Source organism: Microtus pennsylvanicus, chromosome 5 (assembly GCF_037038515.1).
Source record: "Microtus pennsylvanicus isolate mMicPen1 chromosome 5, mMicPen1.hap1, whole genome shotgun sequence".
In the NCBI taxonomy this organism is placed as follows: domain Eukaryota; kingdom Metazoa; phylum Chordata; class Mammalia; order Rodentia; family Cricetidae; genus Microtus; species Microtus pennsylvanicus.
The window spans coordinates 120980739-121007694 of record NC_134583.1 but is presented as its reverse complement, the minus strand read 5'-3'; the positions used below and the strand labels follow the sequence as shown (position 1 = coordinate 121007694).

The following is a 26956-nucleotide window of genomic DNA, read 5'->3' as shown; positions in this document are numbered from 1 at the left end:
CGGATGCCTTTCTTCTTTAAACCAGGATCACGAGCTCATGTTGGCCAGAAATATGGCTGGGTTGGAAGTTGAAGACGCCAGACTGAAAGGGGCTGGAGCCTGGAGCAAGATCTGACCACCAAAGTACCACAAGAGAGAGGAGTTCCTGGCAGCTGACGGCAGAGGAGATGAGGCCAAGCTGGAGGATGTCAAAGAAAGCTGGCATGAGGAAGTTCACGGAAGGTGAGAAGGAAGTTGATGTCAAAAACGTGGGGCAGCAGGTGGCAAAGACCAGGTCGGCCACAGGAAGGAAAGGATCTCAGAATCCTTAACCTGAGGACCAGGAAGAGAGAATGACATAGAGCTCCAATTACTAAACCCGCAGGTACCAAGTAGAACTCTGCTGGAAGAAAAGGATACTTCGCAGGTGCTATGGCCTAGGTTACAGGCCAGCAGACTAACCTTAAAATTCAATGTGAAACTTACTGCTGACTTTGAGCTCCAAAGAGTCCCATGACATGGGGGAGGGGGAGCCTCTGTGGCTAAGCAACTGGAACAGGGTCCTGTCTCCATCTTGCTCCCTGCCTCAGACTCTCTCTCATCCAGCTCCTTGGGTTGCAGAGCCATTTCAACCGCAACATGGAGGAACGCCCAAAGCATATTCCACACATAGCTAGGTGAGCACCGAGGACCTAAGCACAGATAAACACTGTGACCAGATGCCTCCTCCAATTGTCCCAGGCTTCTCCTCAGTCCCGAGCAGCTCTGCTCTTTGACACCCAGCTGTCCCCAGGACTCAATAGCATCTCCCTATTTTTTGCCCATCTTTCTGGCCTACACCCTGCCTGGAAGAGTTTGCCTGTAGCTGTCCTCCAGGTGTTCTGAGCTAACACTGGCCGCTGGGAAGACTCCTCTCTGTGTCTGCCACAGTTACACCCCTAAAACAAACTGTCCACCAGGGGCTCAAGCATCTCTACAAGAAAGAATTCCTGTGTATTTCCACTCCAGACAAAAGCCCATTCTGCCCTCCCGTCACTCACAGCATGCTGTTGACTGTGGTACATGTCTCCACTCCCTGAGAAAAGAGGACCACAAGGAGAAGTGCCTGGCTTTGAGAAGGGGGTTTCTTCCTCACATCTCTGAAATGCCTGCCACAGTGTGTGGTTTCCCATTCACTGTTGCTGCTCCCGCAATTCCCAAAAAGAATTCATTTCTTTGGGAACCAGCAATCTTAAACACAGTCCCTGTCTGCAGTTTCAAGTGTCCAAATCCCCAAGTGTCAAAAATGTTTGGGATTTCTTTGGGGCTTTGCTAGTTTGGTGCTGCAGCTCATCTGGAGACAAATGCTGCCCTAAACGAACACAAAACCACTTTACCCTCACGCTCACTCTAGAAGCCCCGGCATCTCACTGTGGAAATATGAATGTATCTGATTTTCAGATGTGACTCCAGACCTCACATGATGGCGCAACAAGCTTGACACCTCTCTGAATTCTAAAACACCCTGGCTTCCAAACATGGGCAGCATTAGAAGAATGAGAAATTCTAGAACCAGAGCTGCCCAGCTCATTTCTTGAAGGACTCCCTGAGTAGAACACCTGTCACTTCCATTTCTCTGTCCTTCCCCCGCACCTCTGCCCTGCTATCTCCTTACCTGTCTAGCTGTGGGAAATGCGAGATCATTATGGAGTTGTTTTGCACCGACAACCTATTCACATCTGGATGGCTAATGCTCATAATTACCGCACTGGTTACTAAATCTGTCAGGTTTCGGTGAGGTGAGGCTCCACAGCTGGGGCTGTGGCTCACAGCTTCCCAGGCAGAGAGGGAAAGAGAGGTGAGAACGAAATCAAGAAAGGTGTGCTCAGACGCTTGGGATTGAGTGAGACTGGTTAATTACCAGTCGCTTGCTGTCTCCCTGAGTTGGAGTTTCTGGCTAAGGAACCCTCGCCGATTAGACAGGATCTGACAACCTGCTACTTGTTTCCACGTAAAGAGGGTGGCAGGGACTAAGGCGCAGAGGACAAGTGTGGAGACAGTCTCTCGAGTGCCAGGACCACAGCCACATGATACAGATGTCCTCTGATGGTGTCATCCATCAGAGTGCAGAGCCTTCCGCTGTCCTTTTGGAGAGAGCCCAGGACCAGAAGTGCCCTTGGGAGGGAGTCTACTTGCTGCTAGGTGAAGAGTGTGAATGTGGAGCCTTGGATTAAGTTCTAACAATTCTCACACCCCCTTGTGTATGTGAGAGCATCTTCCCGAGAAGCACATCCACACATTCATCGGCTTCTCCCAGGGTTCAGAACGCTCTCTGATCTCTAGAGGATAATTATAAACCCCGGAGAAACAGGTGGATAATGGACAGAGCGCCCAAAGGCTCAGAATTCCTAAAGATCCTGAAATTGTACTCAAAAAGCCACTCACATGTAAATGTCTGCCAACTTTTCCAGAAAAAGACTTTAGTAACTTTTGCCAGGTTCTCAAAGGTTCCCCGCCGCTCAGGGTTAAGAACCTGAGCTCCTCAGCAGCCCGAGAGACCAGCTTTGTCTATGCTTAGCTACAGCTTTTAAGAGGAGAGCACAAATACCTTCAAACAGGGCTGACAGCTCTGCTCAGTATTGGGGGGGGGGGGGTAACCGAGTCCAGACAGGATCTGGTTGGCAAGGCTCTCTATAGCAGAATCCTCATCGAAGTCATTTTAAGAGTCAAACACAGAAAGCAGGCTAGTTAGTCCACAGTGGTCTCAAAAGCCCCTGGAGCTGAGTAAACAGTCCCAGCTCCTTCTCCCTCGGCCACTAGATACCCAGATCCTCCTCCTCCGAAGACGTGTGTCTGACTCTCAGAAACCCACGGGCTTATTCATAGGTCAAAATTCACTAAGTACTGCGGAGTACCTACTATGTGCTTGGTTCTATTGTGGGTGTAAAAGAAGGAACCTGTCATTGTTGAGCTAAGCCAGCTTCTTGCCCCAGACACCAGTATTTGGGGTGCTGTTGACCAAGTCACTCTTCTCCTTCTTAGTCGCCCTCCCATTACTACCCTTGGGTCAGAAAGACCAAAGCCATCGCACCCAGCTGAGCCAGCTAGTGGCAATGGAGAACCAACAGTTCCTGTGAGCAAAGCTCATGGGTGCTGCTGGAGCGCGAGCTAGGTGGGGTGGGGATTCTGCCCGTGGGGGCGGGGGCGGATATTGGGGAGCAGACGCTGCCCGCTGTCGCCTGGGCCGCTGCGGCTGACCACCGAGCTGTGCTCGCCTGCTCCCCGCCCGCTGGGACCGTGGTGAAGCTCTGTTCCCCATACTGAGCAGTCCCGGAGAGGCGCTCGGACACGTCCCCAGGCTGGATAAAGATCGACTCGGAGCTCGCTCCGCAGCGAGAAATCTCGCCATCGGCGTGGCTCGCGTGGCCGCTTCGGCCGGGCCCCGAAGACGACAGATCGCTATCTGGGAGGCAGAGAGAAGGCAGCGCTGCCGCCACTCCCGCCCTGCGCGCAGGGTGGCTGCGGGGTCCTGGGGCTCGCCGGCCTCCCCTCCCCCCATTTGGACTACCTTATCCGCGCTCACTCCTTAGGGGCATTGCTTCCCGCCCTCCCGATCCCCAGTGTCCCTCCAAGGCGCCCTCTCCCCACTCGCCAGGCCCCGCTGCCTCCTGAAGGTTACGCGGCGCGGCGGCGGGGCGCGGCGGAGCACGGGGGGCACCCGCCCTCGCCGCCGCCCGCGCCGCCGCCCACCCCAGTGCCCGCCGCGCCGGGCCAGCCTGGCTGCCGGCTGCTGCCACCGCAATCCCGGCTCCTAAATCAGCGCGGGGAGGCGCCCCTTCCCCCACCCGGCTCCCCGGGCTCCCCGGGCCGCGATTGGCCGCGCGTGCGCCCCCCAAGCTTGGGCCCCGGCTCCAGCTGCCGCGCCATTGGCTGCGGGCCTCCGCCAGCCTTTACATAAGCCCGGCGCGCTCGAGTGGAGTTGTATAAAGCGAGCGCGCGGCGTCGGGGCGGGAGGCTCGAGGCCAGCCCGGGACCAGGGCTGGGCGCTGCAAAGCGGCGGCGCCGGCGGCAGAGGCGGCATCGAGCCCCAGCTTTCCGACGCCCCCAGGCGGTGGGGCTGAGAGAGCCAGAGGATGACTCCGAGCGCAGACCCGGGCGTGAGTATCGGCTCCCGGAGCCCCCACCCCTTCCGGCCGAGAAAGTTTCTCCAGTCCAACGCCCCTCCCTGTACGCCCCGAGGGGTGGCAGGGGTGCAGCTGGAGACCTGGGAAGACCAGGACCGCGGAGGCGGCGGCACTGCTCCCAACTTGCCAAGAGGCGCGGGACTCGATTGGCGCGCAGATCCTCCCCGCGGGCTGGGGGCGAGGTGGGAGCTGGGCTGGAGGTGGTGGAAGAGATGGGAGCCGAGGTGTGGGGGTGACATCCCGCAGTTGGCAGAGAACGTGTTAGGGGCACAGTGGATGGAGGTCAGCGGTTTGAGAAGGGGGCTAGAAGGGGGTAGAGCAGGTGAAGGCTGTTTAGGGGGTACAGGGGGCAGTCACCCAGCCAGGCAAGCTCAGCTTGGGGCCGACGAAGCTACTGGCCTCGGCTGCCTGCCAATGTTTCCAGGTTGGGGGAAGATCCCCGGGGGGCATAGCTCTCCTCCGGGGAAGCCGAGCTGTCTCCCCTGCACAGCGCTGAGTGGCAGAGTGCTCCCGGAGCCAGCCCGGTGCACGGTGTAGCTACCAGCCTCCTTTGCTGGACCGAGGTGTGGTCTAGCTTTCTGGTTAGGGCTGTTTCTGGCAAGCTCTTTTCCGGTATTCTAGGGGAACCATAGGGTCCCCTTTGATCTCATGGAAGCACATAGGGTCTTTGGTGGGGCGACAGGCAGGCTTGGGGGCAAGCCCAGCAATGCAGCGTGCTTCTTTTGCAGTACAGTAGTTGAGAGCCCGGGTTAGTCCCGCTTCTGCAGAAACCAAAGAATCCAAAGTCATCCCAATCGGGAAGGGAGCTTCCCTAGGGGTGTAGGTGGGGGTTTTCTCTTCGAATGACTAATGTATACTGCTGCTATTGGGTGGGTTAACCCACCGTGGCTTCTGTGCCTCCCAGAAGGAAGCTTCAGCCCTCCTGGCAGCATTCACGAGTGGCACTTGAGATATCTTCTGGGATAGGTGCACAGGACTTTGCAAATGAAGCCAGGTTTAAAAGCAAAGATTCCCAGAGTAGGGGACAGCTCTTTGGTGCTGTCTTGAGCCCGGCAAGAACTCCTGGGGAAAAGCCATCAGGCCAGTTTTGAAACCACGATAACTTGGGACAGGAAATACTCCCATTGAATTAAAGCAAATCCAGAGGCTTGAAGTTCCCCTCATTCTTGGGTGCAGAGAAGAGAAGTGGAGAGTGGAAAGTGGAAATATGGCAGTTGTCCCAATACGGTCTTCAAGGAAGCCGTTTTCTCTCTTTCTGTCTTGGTTAAAAAACCCCTTCCGGGGGCAGGTTCTAAGCAATTTAGTAGGCAATGAAGGGAGGTTGGTTTTTGGTGCTGGCTGACCTAGAGGGTCAAGATTACATGTTTTAGTTTCCAGTAGGTGCTGATGGACTCTGGAGAAGATTGAGGCTGATGGGTTGAGGTTGTATCCTTCACCATACCCCAACCTATATCTATGGGGAGCGGGGTGTTCAACTCCTTGGATACCTGTCTTAGCCCAATGATTTTATATGAGGGGTACCTCCATGCCCACCCCACCTCCCTAGCACCATTCCTTTGCCTGCAGTCAACATGTCTCTGCTGCATTTCCCAAGACCTTCTTTCTGCTAGGGATTTGAGCAGTGAGATACCTGCTTGTTGCTCCTTCTTCCTTTCTCCATCTGGGCTGCATGCACTTGGTGTTCTGAACCCCGGCGTTTATTATTTGGCACTGGGATGTTTGTTTGGTGAAGGTAACCTGTGGTTACACAGTGCAGCCGGTGTGAATGAGTAGACCAATGTCTTGTGTAATGCGGGGGAGTGAAACATAGACTCTTTTAGAGAGAATGGACCACCAACCAGGAAGTAGTTCTGTTACACAGCTTGAGATCACCTGAGTTGGTCCTCAAGCTTCCTTGCCGCCTGCCAAGTCAGGAAGCTTAGAGGTGCAACAGGCTCCTTGGTATCCAGTAGGGGGCGCCAAAAGCACCTCGCTCAGGACTAGTGACTTTCTTGCTTCTTACCCTTCACTGGCCATAGTAATGCTTTAAGCAAGCTCAGGCCACAACCCCCAACAATCACCCATTGTGGTTAAGGACTGTGGTGAGTGGGGCCTTTCTACCACGTGTTTTGTGGACTCCGGCTAGTCCTGTAGCCCCAGATGCAGTGGGGTGGGTAAGGTACTATATCCCTGGGAGACAGAACTGGTACATAGGTCCACCTGCTCTCTGAGATTATTGTTTTCTGTTTAGTATCCATGTATTCTTTGAATTGTGGGGACCCAAGAATATCAAGACTAGGAGAAAGGAGCCTGGGCAGGGGGCATCTAGTCCACCTCGCCCTGCCTGAACACTCCCAACTACACTGTATTTACAGATAATACAGCTGAAGTAAAACAAGTGTCTTGCCCAAGGTCACATGGCTGTTTGGTGGAAGAGATGGGGACAAACCCCACAATTGCTAATTCCCTTTTTGGAGCTTTCTCCACTCTAGTGACCTGCTTCTTTTGTGCTGTGAAAATGGACATATGTTCTCTACACAGTAGGCACTGGTAATTACTGACAGGCCAGGCTTGGGTATACTAATAGCTTTAGTAAATTTAGGGAAATTTTCTTTGCAAGGAAGCAAGAGAAGATAAAAGTTCTCACAATAAACACATGCAAGTTGTAAAAATTCCAAGTTATCCTTTCTCCTTCCCCCACAGTCTTGTCCTGCTACTTGTTCTAAGTAGTCTTTAGGCAAAAGCTAAGCAACTCCATGTAATGGAACTTTAAATGCTCAGGCCATCCCCAAATAGTCTTAGAACACAAGTCAAGGTTTAGACTTCCTCTAAAACATGCTGGAACAGGGTCGCTCTGTCCAGCAGTCAAACCTCTGCTGAGAGAACCTCTCAAACTCAGATCCCGGGTGAACTAGAGAATTTCCAAAGAGTATCTCCCAACGCCCTCCATCCTTACTGCTCCCAACTCAAGGTCAGGGTATTCGAGGCTCAGGGCTCAATAAATCCCTCCTCTTTTGGCACCTGGGGCACCTAAGACGATGCTCTCATTCCTGGTGCCCTTCTGTGGATCTGGGGGGTCCATAGCTGACCCTCTGTTTTCTGCTACCACCTACTTTCTTGACATACCATATCAACCTCATGGGGTTCTTTGTGGAGTGTTTGCAGACTTGGTGGCCTGTCTTCATGAAGAAACCTACTGTCAATCCAGAATTCTGAAAAGCATAACCCTCCCTTGCCCCTAAGATTCACACCATGGATGCTTGTTGTCAAGGAAAATACTTACAATTGTTCATCTCTCTGGGCGCGCAGACAAGATAGGTCTTCATCTATACAAGGGGGGGGGGCGGGTAAGGATAGTGTAGGCCACCAGAGAGCCACAGCCCCTCTCTTTAGTTGGGATTCTAAGAACTGGTACTTGAGAACCTCGTTGGTCACCTTGATTTAAGTGGAGAAACATCCTCCATGTTCTCAGTCTTGGTCTGGTTCTAGATAATGGAGGAGTATGATTACGCTCAGTATAGGAAGAGTGTCAGATCCTCCTGTCAGGGTAGGGGAGCAGAGGTGGAGGAAATGGTCTTTGGGATTCATCTCCTTAGGTGTGATGCAGAGAGCTAGTCATTCGGAAGGGGCTATTAGTGCTGGATCACTGGGAACTGCATGGGATCTTTTTCCCCTATCGCTAAGGCCAAGTGTGGAGCTTGCACATCAGCTCCTGGTCGTGGTGACGTGGAGAGTGATGAACACAGTCTGACTGGCAGGTATTCCCCCTTGCCTTCTTCTCTGACCCACAGCTGGGGTTCTGCCATGCTTGGGGAAAAGAAATTTTACAGGTCCCCGGATAATTCTGAATGTGATGGAAGGCCCTGAGCTACTGATTCCTGGGGAAGGATCTTTCTGCTGGGAGAAGCCTTCCTCAGAGCCCAGTGATTTAAGAGTGCTGACAAACCCATGTTCACTGAGCCTCCTGCAGGCTGCAGATAGGCTTCCAGGCCAGCCTGGACTCCGCTCTGGATTTCTGAAGAGTCTGGCTGGTTGCTTAGGGGACATAAACCTGTGAACTCTCCTTAGGAGAAAGTATGAAATCAATTGGTTTATTATCACACGGAACACACTCAGGACCACTTACGGCGGTTAAGAAATAAGAAGTAGCAGAGGACTGTGAGATTGGCTTTGAAACATGTACAAAAAGGTGCGAATAGGTTAGAGAAGAGGAAAGGGTAGAAAGACCTTTGCTCCACCAAGCTACTCCCATTCTTGGCCTCACTGAAGCCCCCAAGCAGTGACTGGAGAGGTCACTTTTGGCAGTATCTAGAGATAATCCGTATTGTCACAGTTGGAGGAAAGGGTGCTACAAGCGTCATCTTGTGGGAGAGAAACCAGGATGCTACTAAACATTCTTCAGAACAGAGGGAAGCCCCGTGTGGGGCCCCAAATGTCAATGGGACCAAGATTGGAGCACAGCAGCACACTACAGGTGGCAGAGATTTGGAAATATTGTAACCCAGTTCTGTTGTAGCTGAGGACACTGAGATTCAGAGTGGAGAGAGAACCAGACAGAGTCCTCCAGCAAGTGGATGGCAGAGCGAGTCTGGAACTTACATCTGCTTCTTTGAGACTGATTTGCCCGAACTCTCCTCAAAGTTGTCGTGGAGAATAAATATGAGCTGTGAAAACACTTAGAAAACTACAAGGAGACTATTATTAATACTGCTATTATTACCAATTTGGGGGTTTGGAAAGTTCTGTTTCTGTGATGCTGACTCACGGTATAACATTGAGCCAATTGCTCCTAGAGCCCTATGCCCGCTTCGTGTTCACCTGTGGTAGGGAGTGGTCTTGACCAAAGGCATGATCAGAATCCTTATGGCTTGTGAAAAGTCCAAAGATTTGCCCTTCAAAAATGCTAGCACCTAAAAACAAAAACACACACAAAAAAAGGCTAAAATTTTTCCTTGAAAGAAATCGTGTAGACTTTGTGTGAAACAAACGCTTACTTCTTGGAAAAATTCCAGTCTCCTGGCCCTGTGAGTTGGTTCCAGCCCAGGAAATCTGATCAACATCCGGAGGAAAAACTGATAGCTCCACAAATGACAGGCAACTGGATTTGTCCCCATTCCCTGGGGCAGGGGAGACTGTGACTTCCCTGCCACCGTTTCTGCTGGGGCAGGGCAGGTGGGGCAGCTGGCACTCGGAAGTTCTATAGGGCAGTTCAGTGAGGGATGGAAGGCGGGGCATTAATTAGTAAAACCTTGTTTACTTAACAGACATATTCTTAAAGATCTCTTCCAAGGGACGTTTTGACATATTGCTTTAATTAGCCACAGAAGAATGGAGAGAGCAGAGAGTGTAAAATGACCCTTACTGATGTTTCCAGTTACTCTTATCTTTGTTTGCACGGTACGAGCATGCTGACAAGGTCATGGAATCACTGCTGAGCTAGGGGACTGTCCTGGCGACCAGAGGAGGGACCACGGGGACCTTTATCCTTTCTTACACCAGTTTCCTTCTGGCTCGAGCTGCTACTTCAGTGAGGGATTCTGGCTTGAGCCTCCTAGCTTCCTCTGTCGCATCGGTCTTAAATGAGCCACCTCGTCTGGCAAATCTACTGGAGCTCTCGGGAGAGGCACAAGCCTGGGTGCCTGGATTTTCCCTTGTAGCTCAGCTGCAAAGCTCTTATAGGCTAGGCAGTAACAGCTCCCCTCATGTTCTCCGCATAAGGCTGGATAGTGGTTCGCTCCCCGCATCAGGATTGGAGAAGAGAGTCACTTAGGGCTTCCTCAGAGGACTAAGGTTACACCCCTGGCTGCCTGTATTGGAGAATCAGGCTTTGCTACCCCTGCCTGAATGCACTGGGGGCCCTGAGCCCTAGATCTCAGGAAGTCAGCTACCTAAGCTGGGTCAAAGCTCTTTCCCCTGCTGCTAGGCCCCTTCTCTTTGAAGTGAGCTCAGCTTTCACCCTGGCCTCTAAGAGAAGTTTCTGTTATATTCCATAGTCCCTCACCTCTCATCCCAAGAGGCTTTTGCCCATGGAGATGCTGCCCTGGCAGCCCTGTGGGCAGATGGAGCATCATTCGTGCTCAGGTACAGATTCAGCACCTAGGACAGCACCTGATGGATTGCTGAGCTCAGCAAGCGCTGAGTGAAAAACAATGTCAAGGGGGGGGGGGGAAGAGGTGGTCATGCTGAGTGAGGCCGAGATGGCTTCTGGCATTAAGGTGAATCTCCAAACTATACTCAGTCAGTGAGGCCTGCTTCCCTGCTACCTCTTCTTCAAAGTTAGCATTTGGTATCAGGGCCACGCATACCTCCAGACCCCTGTGGATCAGCAGGCTTCGTGAACCCTGTGCAAGGTCCAGCCGGTAGGGTGTTGGTCAGTTGTTGTGAGCCTGGAGCAACGCTGTTTCCTTTCCTTGTTACCATCCACAGCTGCTTCTCCCTCATCTCCCATCCCCCACCCCACTAGCTTCAGTGATGCTTCTCTTCAAGCAGTCTTACCCTGCTTTTGGGCCCATGGAACAGATGAAAATTTGGATTTCCGCTGCAGACAAACCAGGGAATGAATCATTGTTTCACGCAACCCTTCCCGAGAGGAGGCTCTTAAATAGCAAGGTTCACTAATGCATTTTAAATGATTTTGGCGGAAAAAAAATACTGACCCATAGACACTTAGGTCTGGAAAGAACTTTGGAGGTCATCCAGTGGCCCACCCCACCCCAGGCTGTTCAGATCTCCTCAGGGACACTGCTCAGAAACACAGTCAACGTCCTGCTCACGGCTGCCCCAAAGCTGAGTGCCCTTTTGAAAAATGCAAGTCTGATCATGTCTTGGCCTTACTTCAAAACCTGCCCACGGTGTGACTCCAGGCTCCTTCTCTTGGCATCGCAGGCTCTGGCAGACCCCAGCTGCAGCCTCAACATAATGCCATATTCTCCACTTCCTCTCCCTTCCCATCTCCCTCCACCCTGTGTCCAGACTCTGCATTCTGGAAGCAATTGCATTTGCAGCATGCATGGATCCGTCTCACATGCATGCTTCTGATCCATAGGTCTCTGCCACCTGAAATCCCAATTCACCTGCTGCAGAGACCCTCCCCTCTCTGACCTCCCCACCCACCTCACTAGTTAGCCCCTCTCTCCTACCAGCTTCCTCTAGCCCTTATACCTGTTAGTGCTCTGAACTTAACCCATGAGGCTGTGTGCACACCCAGCTCCTTGAGTCCAGGGACTATGTCTGACTTGTCATTTCTGACCTGGTAGGTAGGCTTCTTCTGTGTGTTTGAAGAATGAGTGTGTGTATCTAAGTGTATTGAGGGCTCCTGCGTTTGGAAAGCAGTGTTTAAGGAGCAAAAGAACTCCTCTGGGGTCCCCAGACAAATTAGTAACAGAGGCAAGCCTATTCCTCAAAGTCTTACATCCAGAGCATTCCACTCAACATTTGACAGCTGCTCCTGGAAGGGGCACCTGTGTGCCTGGTCCCTTCTCCTGAGATGCATTTGTTCAGGCGGCAAGCATCTATTACTAGCAGTAATAGTGTGATTACTGTTAGCGTCGCCTACCCTGTGTGGGCGTTTGCTATGCTGAACGGCCGTGCTCAGAAGTTAAACATGTATTCACATCAGTCCACTCTCGCCACAGTTTACAAGCCTGTCTTCCATTTTACAGTCCAGGAAGGACGAGCCACTGGTAATCTTTAGTAAGATCCTACCCTGCCGTGGGTTTAAGGCCAGTAGTCTCCATGCAGCTCTTTTTTTAAATTATTTTAACTTTATTTTATGTGCATTGGTGTGAAGGTGTCAGATCCTAGGGAACTGAAGTTATAGATGTGAGCGGCCATGTGGGTGCTGGAACTTGAACCTGGGTCCTCTGGAAGAGCAACCAGTGCTCTTAATCATTGAGCCATCTCTTCAGCTCCCCCATGCATCTCTTTTACAAACACTGTCTCTTTAGCAGAGTACACTCTGTGGTACTTCCTAGCCTGGGTCTCTTTGCCAGTTTTCTGGAAAAGACCTAGCTTTCTTCCCTTGTTCTGTATCAGACACTGTTTAGAGCTTTTTCTTTATGGGAGCAAGCAGTGCTTTTTACTGATGCTGGGGACAATGCACAGGACAGGACCACAGGGAACAAGTGTTTGCCAAGCACGTACAAGGCCTTGGGCTCCATCCCTACTTCCACAAGAAAAATACATAGGATATATGCCTCTTGGGTGAGGGGTGTGCGTGTGTGCGTGCGTGCGTGCGTGCGTGCGTGTGTGTGTGTGGTCTAGAGTTGCTGGCCATGCAGGGGACCAGCAGAGGGATCAGAGTGGAGATATTGTTATTAGAATGTACAATCCGTGACACAAGGGTTTTCTCTTGTTCTCAGTGTTTTCCTGGTGACCAGTACAGAGCATATAGCAATTTTATAAAAAAATCCTGAATGAATGAATGAATGAATGAACAAATGAATGAATGAACAAATGAGCAAGTATCAGCAGCCCTGATATTCCCCTCTTAATTAGCCCTCTCTTTCATGTTAAAATTTTCTTGCCCTGTTATTTTCTCCCAGTGTTAGGAATGGGAGCCAGGATGTGGTGCATCCCAGGCAAGTACTCTCCTCCGAGCCACATCTCCAGCCCTACCCTATTCTTTTCCCATGTTGTCCGTCTTGGGACCCCTTCACTCTTTGGACCTGGTCCCCATAAGCCCTCTAGTCTCTGTAGGCCTGCTTCCCAGCATCCTTCCTCCACATGCCCCGCCACCACCATGCAGAGCCCCACTCTGCTACAGAACCCTGAACCTCCACCATGCTACCGTCTCCCCGGCCTGAGACACATCCCCACCCTGTCCCTGTAGTTAACTCTCCATTGTGTCTCTCCTTGCCTTCTGTCCCTATCTTACTTGATTTAAGGCAAGTTTGGTGAAGTGAAGGAAACCATGTCGTGTGGTGTCTAGGAATATTGATCCTGAAGCTAGTCTGCTTAAATGCAAATCATGGTCCCACTGTGTGGTAATATATAACCCCGGGAAAGTTACTTAACCCTTCTGGGCTCAAGCTTCCATGTCCACAACATGGGGACACTAACTCCCAGGCTTCCGGTGAGGAGTAAATGAGTCACCCATGTGAACGGCAAGAGCATGGCATAGCCAGAGGTACATGCTGCCATCAGTATTACCGTCCACTTTGGCTCCCTCAGTTTGCTTTGGCACAGGAAGAGTCCCAGCTCTGAGGCAGAGAGGAAAGCAGTGGAGAGGGTAAGAGGAGAGGAGTCAGCAGGAATGGAGGATGAAGAGGAGAAACGCCCATTGGTCAGGATGCGAATGCTGGGAGCCCTGAGGGATCTGCAAGGAGACTTGACCCATGACCTAGGGGTCATGAAGAATGAAGCAACAAGAACCACCAGGGTACCAGAATTGCAACCTTAATGATGGTGTTAGTTTTGGAGAGATTCAGTGAATAACATCTTACTTCCCTACCTAGTTGGGTACCAGTGGAAGCTGGAGACAGCTTCAACAGATGGAATGAAATGCCACTGTTATCACCTATGCAGCTAATTTGTAGGTGCTGCCTTACTGGTGCTCTGCCCCTGTCCAGTGCAGGTTCCCTTGGGTAGAGCAGGCTAGCTTGCCTGCTCAGTGTGGTGCAAGTTGCCTTCACAGGGACCAGGTCCAGAGGACTCCCCAAGCAGAGTCTTTCGAAAGGTCCAGTTTGATGGGGGATGGGACACTGTTACAGTGTGGGCTTTCTTGCCATCACCACAATTGACACTGAGGACTAGATGCTTTTGTCCTGTGCTCTGAAGGACATACAGCAGTATCTCTGACCTCTACCCACAGGATGCCATTAGCAACTGCTTCCCTGGTTTTACTACTCAAATGTTTCGAGACATTGACATCCCCATTGAGGAGCACCTCTCTAATGGCAGGGCCTCCAGACAAGGTCCAGGAGTGGGGAAGTGAGCACTGCCTCCCACATCGTGATCCAGGCAACCCAGGGCAGGGCAGGGTGACAGCTGGGTCCCCCTGACCTTTGCAGATGTCTGCTTCCTGCACTGCTTGTCCTTCCCACCTCCTCAGCCTCTCTTTGTTCCGTTCTCTTTTTACATCCCCTGAAGTCCAGCGCAGGCAGTGTCCCCCTTGGGAACACTCCCAGCTTGCTGAGGGTATCACCCGGGTCTCTCTGTGGTCCCTCCTTCCCAGCACCCCTCACCCCATACAACAAATGGTGAAACCTCTGTGCCCCACTCAAGGCCAGGTTCATTTTGGGTCTACAGGAAGTGTTGCCAGGGCTGCTCTGTCAGCTCTTCTCCAGTGGTGTTTTTATTCCCAAAGCTCTTTTGTGGGTCTCTGAGGATCAGATGGGCCAGTCTGTGAGGGGCAGAATGTTCCTGCAGCTGCCATGTCCCCTCTCCCTCCCAGCTCAGCTGTCTGACAAGTGTCTGAAAGGGTCTGCTTTCTCTGCCTGTTTCCACCATTTGGGCCTCTTGCCTTTGTGAGAGCGTGGGGTGTGTCCTTGCACTTTGGATAATTGCAGAAGAACTGCGAGCCCTGGAAATTGCCCTTGGAAGCCTCTCCCACAGCTGCCTGACCCCACTGCAGAGAAGCCAGGTTGCTTAGATACCAGTTTTCAGACCCAATTCAGGAAAGTCCCGAGGCCACAGAAAACTGAGAAAACTGATTTCTCTGCCTGTGACCGAGAGCCAGCGTCTGAAGACTCCCCACCTTTACTGTGGGCCACCAAGCTGCTCTCCACCTGGCCCCCTGCCAGACCTCCCCTGTGGCTCACTTAACCTTTCATCACCGTGGATCAGGTGACCCCACATTACAGACAAGGACATCCAAGGTCAGCAAGTTGGAAGAACACGCCAAGGTCTAGCTGGTCTGTGCTGGGCTCCGCGTCCAGATCCGGGTCGCTGACTATGAGCTTTGTTTCCCTCTCTCCATCTCGCTGAGGACTGTTGAAAAGTTCGCTTATGGAGCATTTTAAGGAAGTTATTCTGGTGATGCTATTCTTCCCAGAGCCCCAAACACAACCCAGGCACCCTTGGGGTCCTCACGGGAGACCTTTCTTTTCTTTTCTTTTTTGGTTTTCGAGACAGGGTTTTGCTGTAGCTTTGAGCCTATCCTGGAACCAGCTCCTGTAGACCAGGCTGACCTCGAACTCACAAACTCACAGAGTCTGCCTGCCTCTGTCCCGAGTGCTGGGATTAAAGGCATGGGCCACCACCGTCTGACTAACCTTTCTTGTCTTTATCCCACAACCACCGTGCAGAACTGCTCTTCTCTGCCAAGACACCATGCACTCTGGCCCAGTACCCCTCTGCCAAAGTTTGCCCTGCCTTTGAATTCAGCTCCTCCTCTGATCGGCTCTGCCCCTGGAGAGCCGCAGATGGCCTTGACACCAGACGGCATACTTCATTCACTGCCTGTTTGCCGAGCTCCCTGGGGGAAAGAACTGGGTCTTGTTCATCTTTGGTTCGAGGAACTCATACATCTCTAGCAGATGTACTGTCTGCTGTGTACTAGAGTACTAGTATTGTGTACAGTAATACTCTGCAGTGCCCTGGGCCCCATCTGAGTACTGCTCCCGCTGGTGAGTACCAGGCACAGTACCGGAACAAGGCCTAGCAGATGGTCGATATCCAAGCACCTAAGAAAACAAAAACACCCTTCTTAACCCAATTTCTGATCTGCTTTTACTTATCTACGTTTCCCCCAAAGGATTCAGAGTTCCCAGTAGTGTGACAGGAGACTCCTGAGCAAGCTGTATCCAACATGAGGTCACTCTGGCCCCCCCACCCTTCTCCCTCAGGCAGGATCAGCCTGTTCTGCTTTCTTCCACAAACTTCATATCTTCTACCTCCATTGACACTCTTCAGCTAAATGGATTTTCTTCACATACTTCAGCAAGCCAATGATGAATTTCAGGAGGAGAAACATTTTTCACTTCAAATCAGGTGGCAGTGAGCACTCTCACCAAGGGACCGTGAGTCTGGGGCAGCGCTTCTCATCCCGGACTGCCCGTCGGCATCAGCCGGACAGGTCCTAAAAAGGCAGAGCATCCAGACGTGACCCTAGACCAGTGAAATCACACCGAGCAGCACACGTCTCTGCACAGTGTTCCCAGGGGCAGCAGGGTTGGGCATCACTGGCTGGGAGCCCTGCTGCTGGAGGTGAAGTCTGTAGGCCAGGGGCTTGGACATTGTCTCATCAAACATGCAGACCGCCTGGTCCAGAGCCTGCCCCAGCATGGACTCTGGTGATTGTCAAGCACATTGAAGTTTGAGAAGCGCTGCTTTGGAGGAAGAACAGCTTTTAGACACCTGTGACAAGCTGCAAGCCGTTTCTGCTGTGGATACATCTTACCACGCGAATGTATTCCTTCCTCCTTTCCTTCGCTTAATAATAGTAATAACACACCTCCTGTGATGGGAGCTCATTGGCACAAGTCTCTACCTTCCCAACCCCCATTTTCTCTGGGTTCTGCCCTTCGATGGCATCTGCCTCTCGTCTCCTTGACCTGACCCCTTCCCCTCTTCTTACCTCTGTGCAGACATCAGAGTTGAGATCCTTCTTGCTTCCGACCAGTTATGTAATTTTACCATGAGTAAAGACAGCTGATGCCTTGTCTACATACAGATGAACTGAGCCCGGGTCGTCCTGGGGATTGTATTGCCCTGTGGTAGATTTTACTCCTCAGATCTAGGCAAAGGAGAAGGTTCTTGAATCAAGCCCAGACCTTCAGTGGAGTACATTGCTTGGTTTCACCACTCTGAGAGCCGCGGCATAGAACCTTGTTATTCAATGTGTGGTTTATAGACCAGCGTCATAGAAGCCGCTGGGGAGCCTGTTAGAAATACAGAATCTCGGGTACTGTGGCAGAGTTATTGAGCCAGAGTCTGCATGTTAACAAGCTGATTCGTGGACACTTTAAAGACAGAGAGATGAAGCACTAATGTGGAGCAGTGTTTCTCAAACTTTCCAGCTTATTAAATTCACATGGTAACTTCTAAAACTCTTATGCCCAGGTTCCATCCTAGGCCAATTAAGTCAGAAGGTCTCGAGATAAGATTCATGCATCTTCACTTCCTAACCTGTGATAAAATATCCAGGACATAAAATTCACCATTTATTCACAACCAAAAATCCAGGTCAGTGGCGCAGAGGCCCCTCAAGGTGTTGCCCTGCTATCACACCGTCCCTCTGCAGAAAGAACCCTTTCGTCCTCCGAAACTCTATCGTCATCAAACACTAGTTCCCCCTGCTTCTTCTCCACGGCATCTACCTTCTGTCATGTGTCCAGCTCCTCCTGGTCCCTCAAACAAATGGAATCTCACAGTTTGTCCTCCTACGACTTACTTACTTTACCTGCTAAAATATCTTCAGGGTTTATCCACACTGTAGCATGCGCCAGAACTGCCTTGCTGAATAACATCCTACTGTTGGTATGTGCCATGTCTTCTTTATATGTCCACAGACACTTGGGTGGCTCTCATCTTTTGACTGTTGGGATTACTACTGCTGCTATGTACCTAGATACGCAGATATCTATGTCTCCTGAGTTCTCCCAGAATCCCTTGCTCTCACTCTTCTACTAAGCAGCCTCAGGTGACCTGTGAAAGGAGTTCATTACTCCCTTGGTGCAGATAACGCCACAAAGTCATACACATCGAGAGGTCCACATCTTTGTGTTCTGTTTAGGGACACCTGTTAAACTGCCCAGACTTGAATCAGGATGTGCGTATATCCCAAAGTCATCAAGCATCTGAAAGACACTCTACACAAACAGTGAGGATCATCCAGAGCTTCAATGGTGAAGTTGGTATGCCCGGCCACACGGTGACTATGGACAAGGCTGATGGCCCGAAAAAGAGATCTGAGTTCTGCTGCACAGGCTTAAAAATGGCGAATTTGAGAGGTTAGATGTGGATTCTGTAGCCATTCAACATGTCTGGGTGAACAGAGCACCCAAGGCGGGCCACCAGACCTCTTGAACTCGTTAGCCCATGCATGAGCTCCCTGCCACACGGAGACTGTTCTCACAGAAAAGGAACGAATTGTTGCTAAGTCAGAAGAGGGGTGCACAGAAGAAAAAGATAGCCCAGCATAAAATAAATGCAAACAAGTTTTTAAAAATCTTTCTTCTTTAAGTTTGGGGGTACACAGTCAGAAGTGGAATTTCTAAATCATTCTATCATGAGGTTTTTGAGGAGCCACCATACTGTCTTCTAACACCACTGTTCCATTCCCCTCATGCCAGCAATGCACAGGGTCCCAGGCCCTCCACATCCTCACCATCGTCTGTTATCTTATGGAATTTTATTATTGCTGTAGTTGTCCCAGTAAGAGTGAAGTATGTCATTGTGGTTTTGATCGACATTTGCTATATAATTAGTGGAGTTTCATGCTTTTGTTGGCCATGTGCATATCTCTGAGAAGTGTCTGTCCAGGTCCTGTATCCACTTTGAATCAGGGTTTTTCTTTTTCTTTCTTTCTTTTTGTTACTGTGTTATAGGCGTGTTTTATTGATATACTATGGCTATCAATATCTTATCAGATGTGTATGATTGGCAAATATTTACACTTCCTCTGTGGTTGACTTTTCATTCTTTGGGTGATGTTCTTTGACATACAGAAGTTTCTAATTTTGATATAACCCATCTTATCTAATTTTCCTTTTGTCTTCTGTGCTCCTGGTGTCTTATCTAAGAAATCGTTGTCAGGCGCGGAGATTTTCTAAAGCTCCCCAAGTGATTTCAATATAGCCAAGATTGTGCAATGTTCCTTAAATTTTAACATACATGCAAATCACCCTAAATCTTGTTAGAATAGATATTCTGATTCATTAAGTCTGGGGTGGGACCCAACATTCTGCATTTCTAATAGACTCCTAAGTGATCCTTCTGCTGCTCTGAACTCCTCTGAGGAGCCAGCATCTAGAGGAGCATGGCAGCCTCCATCCAAGTCCTGAGAAAAGTTAGTTGCTATAGTTCTTCAATAGCTACCACTGTTTGCTGATCCACCAGTACTTAACCACCTCACTTCCCAAAGCTGGTTCTGAGCACCCCAGTGGTGGCTGTATGGGGTACCTTTGGAATGGCAGAGGAATTAAACCAAAGGACACAAACTCTAAGCCTGGCTCTCCAGCATATCCCTCTACGTGAAGTGATCCACTCACTGGTCCACTCTGCTCAGAAAATTTGGGATCTATGTTATCAATGGTCTACTCCTCTCCACCCTGGAGGGAAATACTGGAGGATATAAAAATAGCTGTTTTCTTTAAAGTGGGTTTAATGTCCTTGGGAAGGAGCCATGCAGACTGATACAAGGTTTGCAGAAGCAGTTGTAGGACATGGGGCGGAGGCTTCTGAATATCTCCTTTAAAAATATTCTTTTCGCCCATCATAGAATTTTGGAGCCAAAAAGGCTCCTTAGAGGTCTCTTCCAAAACCTGCACTTCAAAGGAGAGAGCTGGAACCTGTGATACTGGAACTTGTCAAGATCTCCAATGCTAGCCTGGCGGTGGTGGCACACGCCTTTAATCCCAGCACTTGGGAGGCAGAGGCAGAAGGATCTCTGTGAGTTCGAGACCAGCCTGGTCTACAAAAACCAAAAAAAAAAAAAAAAGATCTCCAATGCTGAGGTCAATCAACCCATTGCCCTCCTAGGGTCTGATCCCTGCTGTGTGATCCAAATTACAGCTGTAAAGCCTGAGAGGAACTGAAGGGCTTCTAGAAGGCAACTCTCCTTGCAGGAGTTGTAAGCTCAACCCAGCCACTGCCAATCCAACTAGATATATCTTTTGTTGTGGAAATTGTTTTAACTATGTAAAGATGTGTTACATTTGTTTGTTTATGCTGTGGCATATTTCTTTAGCCATGCAAAGGTGTGTTACATTTGTTTATGATGCATTTGTTTAATTATGAAAGATGTGTTGCTCTTTCACCTTGCCTGCTTAAGGTACCTGATTGGTCGAATAAAAAACTGAATGGCCACTAGGGAGGCAGAGAGAGGGATAGGCGGGTCTGGTGGGAAGAGAGAACAAATAGGAGGAGAAATCTAGGCTCAATAAGAGAGGCGGAGAGAACGAGGGAAAAAGAGAGGGACCCACCTAGGGCCAGCAGCCAGGCAGCTGCCAGCCAGACATAGAAACAGCAGGGGAGTAAGATAGAAAGAAAGAAGGAAAGAAAGAAAGAAAGAAAGAAAGAAAGAAAGAAAGAAAGAAAGAAAGAAAGAGGAAGAGAGAGAGAGAGAGATAGGTAAAAAGCCCCAAGGCAAAACATAGATAAAGAGAAACAGATTAAAATAAGAGCCAAGCTAAGATCAAGCATTCGAAATTTATAATAAGTCTGTGTGTCATGATTTGGGAGATGGCTGGTGACCCAAAAGAAAAAGGCTGGTTTGGTTTTCAAGTTGGAGCTCACTATTGTCTCTTCAATAGAGGTCATACTATCAATAAAATAAAATAAAATAAAAGTCCAGTAACCTTCAGGCCCATGCTACATTTCATTATGTCCACCCTGCCTATTAAATACTCTTTATCTACCCCATGGCTACTTATAAAGATGGCTGTGGGTTTCCTTCTCCAACCAAATCTCCTGCAACGTTGAAGAACTGTGATAATGTGTTGTCTTTAGTGAGTTGACATCCCGGTAGAAAGACACTGTCTTAGCTAGAGTACTCTTAATTTGGAATGACCGCCTTTGATACCATGACTTTGAACTCATGCACTTTGAACACACTACAAGCACCTCCTTTAAGGATGGATCCTACATAGTTTCTGCCCTGCAATGGAACTCTGCCCTTGCATTTCTCTACAGCAAGACATCAGGGAGGTTTTGGATTTTGTTTGGATCTAAAGGCATTGCTTGGACCCCCCGTTTTGGCCTCTGGGCCCTTGACCCGGAGCACAAGCTCATTTGCTGGCAGGAGCATCTGTCTCCATACGGGGAGACAGTCTTCAGATCTCCTTTGCTCTTCCCTCATTAAGATGTCAGTCCGGCTCAGCCTTGTTCGCTGCTGCCAGATGCGCTGACAAACAAGCAGCCAAGTTCTAGCAGGAAGAGCTTTGCTGCCTTCTGAAGGCAGGAGGGTAGCGCTTTCCTAGTGGGTTAGACCTGCACAGGCTTTCTGGAATTCCAAGAGAGTCTCTGGGACATTCTGTGAGGTCCAGTGCTCTGCCTACGGCAGAGACTTAGAGCGGTGCTATCTCCAGCATTCAAAATGCCTTCTGCTCTAGCTCAGAGCAGGTGGGGTTCTTCTACCGCCCCGGCCATTCTCGGCTGTCTTCTGGGTGAGTGCCACTGGCTCCCATGGCCCCAGGCAGCTTGGCAACACCCTGAGTTATGTTAGAGATATTATAATGAATTATACAATGCATTATACATAATTAATTTATAATAAAACAAGCATGCAATGGTTTAATTTCTCCAAGTGAATGATGTGCTACCCGCCAGACCTCGCTGGAATGCATCCCTTCACTGCCTCTTCGTCTGGAGGCAGTGACCACCAGCCCTTGGGAGGAATCTCGGCTTGGGGAACCTGCCAGACTATCTCTGGGGTATGTCCCACAAGAGAGTCATCCTTCACCACCTCTGTTGTTACTCTAGGTCCAGCAACCTGTGGGGGTCTTGCCCCCACCTCTGCATTGAGATCTCTTCTTTATCCTCCCAGAGTATCGGAGATCCTTCCTTCTCTCTTTCCTTCATCCCTTCCTCAAATACGTACAGGCTGCTCATTGCACCTTGTCCTTAGCTTGGTGCATGTCAGATAAATAAAACAAATATCCATGCCAAAGTGGATCTTGTACTGCAGCAGAGGGCAGCCAGCATTAACTAAGTGTGACGCATAGTAAATCCTGTTGCGTGTAGTGCAGTGGTAAGTGCTGCAGAAGAGGAGAAAACCCAGGGCCCCACTGGGGCAGACGCAGGTTGTAGTTTTACACAGGATAGCAGAGGTGGCGTTCCTAAAACCCAGAGGCCCTACAGTCACGGAGGTAGGGGAGAATGCCCCCACGGCCTCCCTGGGGCTGAATTCGCCTGGCTGCTCGGCTCTGGAACCTTTCAGTAAAGTTTGTAACTTTTGCTTTCAGATGCTCAGGATGTCTTTGCTCCTGCTGCCACTGTGGCTTCTGCCTCTTGCTGGGGGATCCCAGAGGGCTGAGCCCATGTTCACTGCAGTCACCAACTCCGTTCTGCCCCCAGACTATGACAGCAACCCCACCCAGCTCAACTACGGGGTGGCAGTGACGGATGTGGACCACGATGGGGACTTCGAGATCGTCGTGGCAGGGTAAGTGCCTCCCACCCTGGGTTTGACAGATATATTAATCAGCTTTTGCTGTGATACAGTTGCGTGACAGTAACTGCAAAACACCGTGCAGTGACCAATGCCTGTTCTCATTGGGCTCTGCTGTCCTTTGTGGTCAGCACCAGCCTGGTGGGCTGAGCTGCAGTTCTGGGGTGCCATGGCTTTGCCCTTTGCTACAGCAGGGGCTTGAGACACATGGCAGCTTTGAAGAAAGCCATAGAATCTGCAGGCTTTTCAAGACGGCTTCTTATCACATATCAGCCTCCTTGGTCATGCCGGTATTACTTCCTCCCCAGCGAGGTTCTACACGGGCAGGACATAAAAGTGTTAGTCCGTAGAAGGGGTTGCTGCATGCTCACTGACTCCCACGGCACTTTACATAAGCCTAAGGAAACGTTAATTACCCATTTCAGAGAAGAGTGAAGCTGAAAATCAAGAGGGACAGTGAAGCCTCCCCTGGCTAGGCATGCTGCGTTCTGCTGTTCTTGTTCCTCCTTCTCCTCCTCCTCCGAAAAAAGAACATTGTGTTGTCGCTAGAGAAGCAGAGACTTCAGATGGCTTGAGATGGTGCCCTAGGTGTACAGCTTTCTAGTTGCATGACCTTGAGATTCCCATACATCTCCTGGAAGGGAGGGATCGCTGTAATGACTTGTCCTGAAGCCTTGCTCGGCCATTGCACATGATAGTGCGTTGTAAGTTCTGCCAATCACCATGGATAATTGTTATTTATGGAGCATCAATGTGTGCCAGGCTCTATACATCGTATTTCACATTCATCTCCTTTATGCTCCCGACAACACTAGCATCCCCCTTCAGAGGCGAAGAACTGAAAAGGTGGGAAGTAGGGAAGGGAGCTTAGCTGGAGATGCTTGTCCACCGTGCATGACACTCGGGGTTCAGTCCCCACCCCCCACCCCCGCCACATATTGGTGGTACACATCTGGGATTCCAGCACTTGAGGAGCACTAGAGACTCTGCCTCAGAAAATCAAACAAAAGACAATAATTAGCTTTCTTTGTGTGGCGTAAATAAACAGTTAAATGGATGGGTCAGGATTTGAATCCTAAGGTATCCTAGAGTTAACAAGCTATACCATACAAAGCTCAGTCGTCACTTCATCAAACATCAGCCAGTAATAAAAGCATTGCAGGGGCTTCTGCCTAGTTCTAGGAGGTCTGAGCTTTTTTTTTTTTGGTAACGTAGAACAAAGTACCTAATGGGTGATGGTATTTGTAGCCGTCATATTCATCAGTAAAAAGTGTGGGTCTTAGAGACAGACCATTGGGTTTAAACATTTTGTGAAAGGGTCTCAAGTATTCCAGGCTAGTCTTGAACTTGCTATGTAGCCGAGGCTAGCCCTTAGCTCCTCTTACCTCCACCTCCCCAGTGCTAGGATTACAGGCATGTATGTCACAACTCACAGTGAAGAGCTGGTTTTAGGTTTCGCCATATTCAACCCAAGAGCTGCCAATTTTTGTGCTCCAACTCTTTGCTCTTCATCTGTAAAATAGAGGCACTGACCGCTACCCTACCCACCTACCGGGACCGAGCTCAGGGTCGGCGATGAAGATACATAGAAAAGTTAGTTTTAAAGGGAATTTTTTTTCTCATTCATTTTTTTTTCTTCCCCGAGAAGATGTGAGCCACTCAGTGCTAGACCTTCTGGATGCTTGCTAGGTGGTGTTTCCCAGTGTGGTGTTTATTAGGCACATGTGACAATGAAGACTTGAAGTATGGCCAATTTGGTCAGAGAACTGAATTCCATCTTTCCCACCTTTTTCAGACACAGTGTTTTACTGTGTACCCTGGACTGGCCCAAAGCCTGCAATACCTTGGTACTGGGCTGACAGACATGCCCCGTCATGCCCAGTTCGGGGAACTGAATTTCTAATTCTGATCAAACAGTCGCATTTCAAGCAGGCAGCTCAGTTCTGCTTAAAGAGCAGAAAATGATAGAACAGTGCAAATACGGAGGGCCCCAGGGCTTCTCTTCTCCCGTGGTGAGGTGGGGAGCCCTGTGGCTCACCTGTGCCCCGCCTGCAACGCCCCATTGTCCCCTGAAGCTGAAGGAGGGAGAAGCTGAGCCACACCCAGTGTAATCCCCAGAGCCCCGTGCTGGCCTGAGATGCTCTGGTTGACTCCTGACGGGTGAGCCTATGGACCCTGGGGCCAGATGACAGAGAATGCCGGAGAACAGCCTCCTGACCCTCCCCACCCCTAAGCATCATGGGCATGCTCTCTGTTCAAATAAGACCCTGGTGTGAGCTCGCAGTCTTACAAGTTAATATGGGAAAGAACATATTAAGGCCCGCACTGTGAACAGAAAGTCTCCTCGCCCTCCTTTCCCCTTTGGGGACTCCTGATAAGTGCTGCCAGGCTCCACGGATAGGAAGTTTCTCACTGTCTCCACAGAGAGGTTGTCTCTGGCCTCAGTATCTCATGTCCCCCATATCTGTCCCATGTTCCCTCCGCCCTGTACCCGCTCTGCATGGTCACTTCAGGAGACCTTTGTTGTCCTCCTGTGGTCCCCACGGGGGGATGAAATATGCCTTGAAGAGCAAGGCACTCCACCGGGACAGGTGCAAGGGCCTCTCTGGCTTCCTTTCATTCTGCCTCTTCTCTGGCCCCTCTCTTGGAGGCATGCTGACACAGTAGTCCAGCCTGCACACTGCAAAACCAGCAGGTAACAGGAAGACTTTTGCCCCCAGGCTCATCCTGACACGGTCTGGAAAGGGGAAAAAGTGTGATGGTACAGATATCAGTGTCTCTGTCTTTACTAGGTCAAAGGTAGCGCCCGTGCCACCATACACCCACTGGGTTGCATCCCCAAGCCCCAGCTTAAATATGGCTTCTCGGCATCTCCATTCCACACATCCTTCCATGTGCAGGGAGTTGCCCCTGCATTTCCTGAGCATCCAGCGTCTTCCCTCTGAGCAATGACTGTACATTTCATCTTCCTCTTCCCAAGACCTTGTTTCTTCCGCTGAGCTCAAGAACTTCGCTTTTGTGTCTTCTAAGGCTGAGAAACTAGGGCTGTCACTAATAGTCATTGTAGAGTAGGTGATACGCCATGTCCAGCTTGCCACAGGCCTGGATCCGGTAGGCTGAGGGAATTACCCTTTGGAAACAAGGCCTGGATCATACAGTCTAGGCCCCTCACTCTCTGCCTCTCTCCCAGGCAGCTACTGCCTAGCCGGAGCTTCTGTGTGCCATTCTGAAAGACTTATCTGTTGCTCACCCAAAGGAAAAAGACTCACAGGAGGAATAGGAAAAGTAAAAATGGAGAAATCGGGCACCCTCCCAGCTCCAGGTCAGGGCTTCTTTGTGGCTGTTGCAAAGAATTGTGAATTCTTGGAGCATCAGAAAGACACATTCTAATTTAAGTACCCACATCCATTCCAAAGGCAAATACAACTTTTATTATCTTCAGCTCAGGATGATTTGTCATTGTCTTCTCTTTTGGGCTGGATAACCAAGAGTTGACTACACAGGCGTATTTAAATCGGGACCTTGAGAGGTCATTTGGTCCACCTCTTGCCTCCCAACAAGGCCAGTCCTGTTGAGTGTGGATTCTCCGTGTACTGAGCCTAAGCGCCATCCAAGGGAATCTGATCCTTCTGCAGCCCAGCTCCGACACTTAAATCAGAAGCGATTTGACTAATCTGAATCCCTCACAGAAGAGCTTAATAGGCCATTTCCTTTCGCTTTTGTTTCGTGGCCGCCTTGAAGACACAAAGCCACCATTCTTTCACGTAAAGGCAGCCAGGATCCTTGCCCTGCCTCTCATCCTGCTGACTCCTTGGCAGCGGCTCTGATTTAGACTCTTACCCTTTCATCTGCCCTGTACCCGTATTACATTCTGCTTTCTGCTCTGTCTGATTGTAGGCTTTCTGTTTAAGAAGCCTGTTGCGGGAGTTGGTATTTCTAAAAATTGACTTGGAATGCCTTTACCTGGGGCACCTGGGTCCTGGTGGTGGCAGGCCCACCCATTATCGTACAGATCTTTTTATGAGCTGATGCCTGGATGCGTTTACTTTTGCAACCCCTGGGATAATGACCAGCTCTTTGGTCCATAAGGCATCTAGAACTTGAAGTTGCCTTGGATTTGTTGACCTTGTGTGTCTGAAGAGAGCCCTGTTACTTTGAGTATTTACTCTTTGAATAGGTTTGTTTTGCTTTGCTTTTTCAGTATCCTCGTTCTGGCTATTGACAGCATTGATTTTGCACATGTCGCGGGTGGGTTTGTGTTGTGTTTCGGATTCTCGAGTTAATTGTGATGGAAGGCGTGTGCGTGCTTCTGACTCTGGGAGGAGCAGAAAATGACCGCCCTTTGTTCTGCGGGGATGGGGGAGGGAAGGGGCGGCTCACCGCTCCTCCGCCACAGCTGGGCGAGTGCCTGCGCATATGGAGGGCTTATCTGCTAACCGGCAGGTGCGTGATTGAGGTCTGCGGATAGCTGCCTCCCTGCCGGGTGAGGGGAGAATTTGATCACCCCCAGAGAAGGCAGTACACGCACGGACCATTGAGGGTCTTCGGGACTGTTCCCTGGGCA

General features: G+C 50.3%; 1 protein-coding gene across 1 annotated transcript in view; it reads left to right on the top strand.

Annotated features, from left to right (window-relative positions):
• The first annotated feature begins 3953 nt into the window (after positions 1 to 3953).
• Positions 3954 to 26956, top strand: part of Crtac1 (cartilage acidic protein 1) — a 145118-nt gene continuing 122115 nt past the window's right edge. Inside the window, exons 1-2 of the mRNA XM_075974121.1 lie at positions 3954 to 4115; positions 22187 to 22386. Of these exons, the coding sequence (XP_075830236.1) occupies positions 4092 to 4115; positions 22187 to 22386 (224 nt within the window). The 5' untranslated portion in view covers positions 3954 to 4091. The remainder of the gene's footprint in view (positions 4116 to 22186; positions 22387 to 26956) is intronic.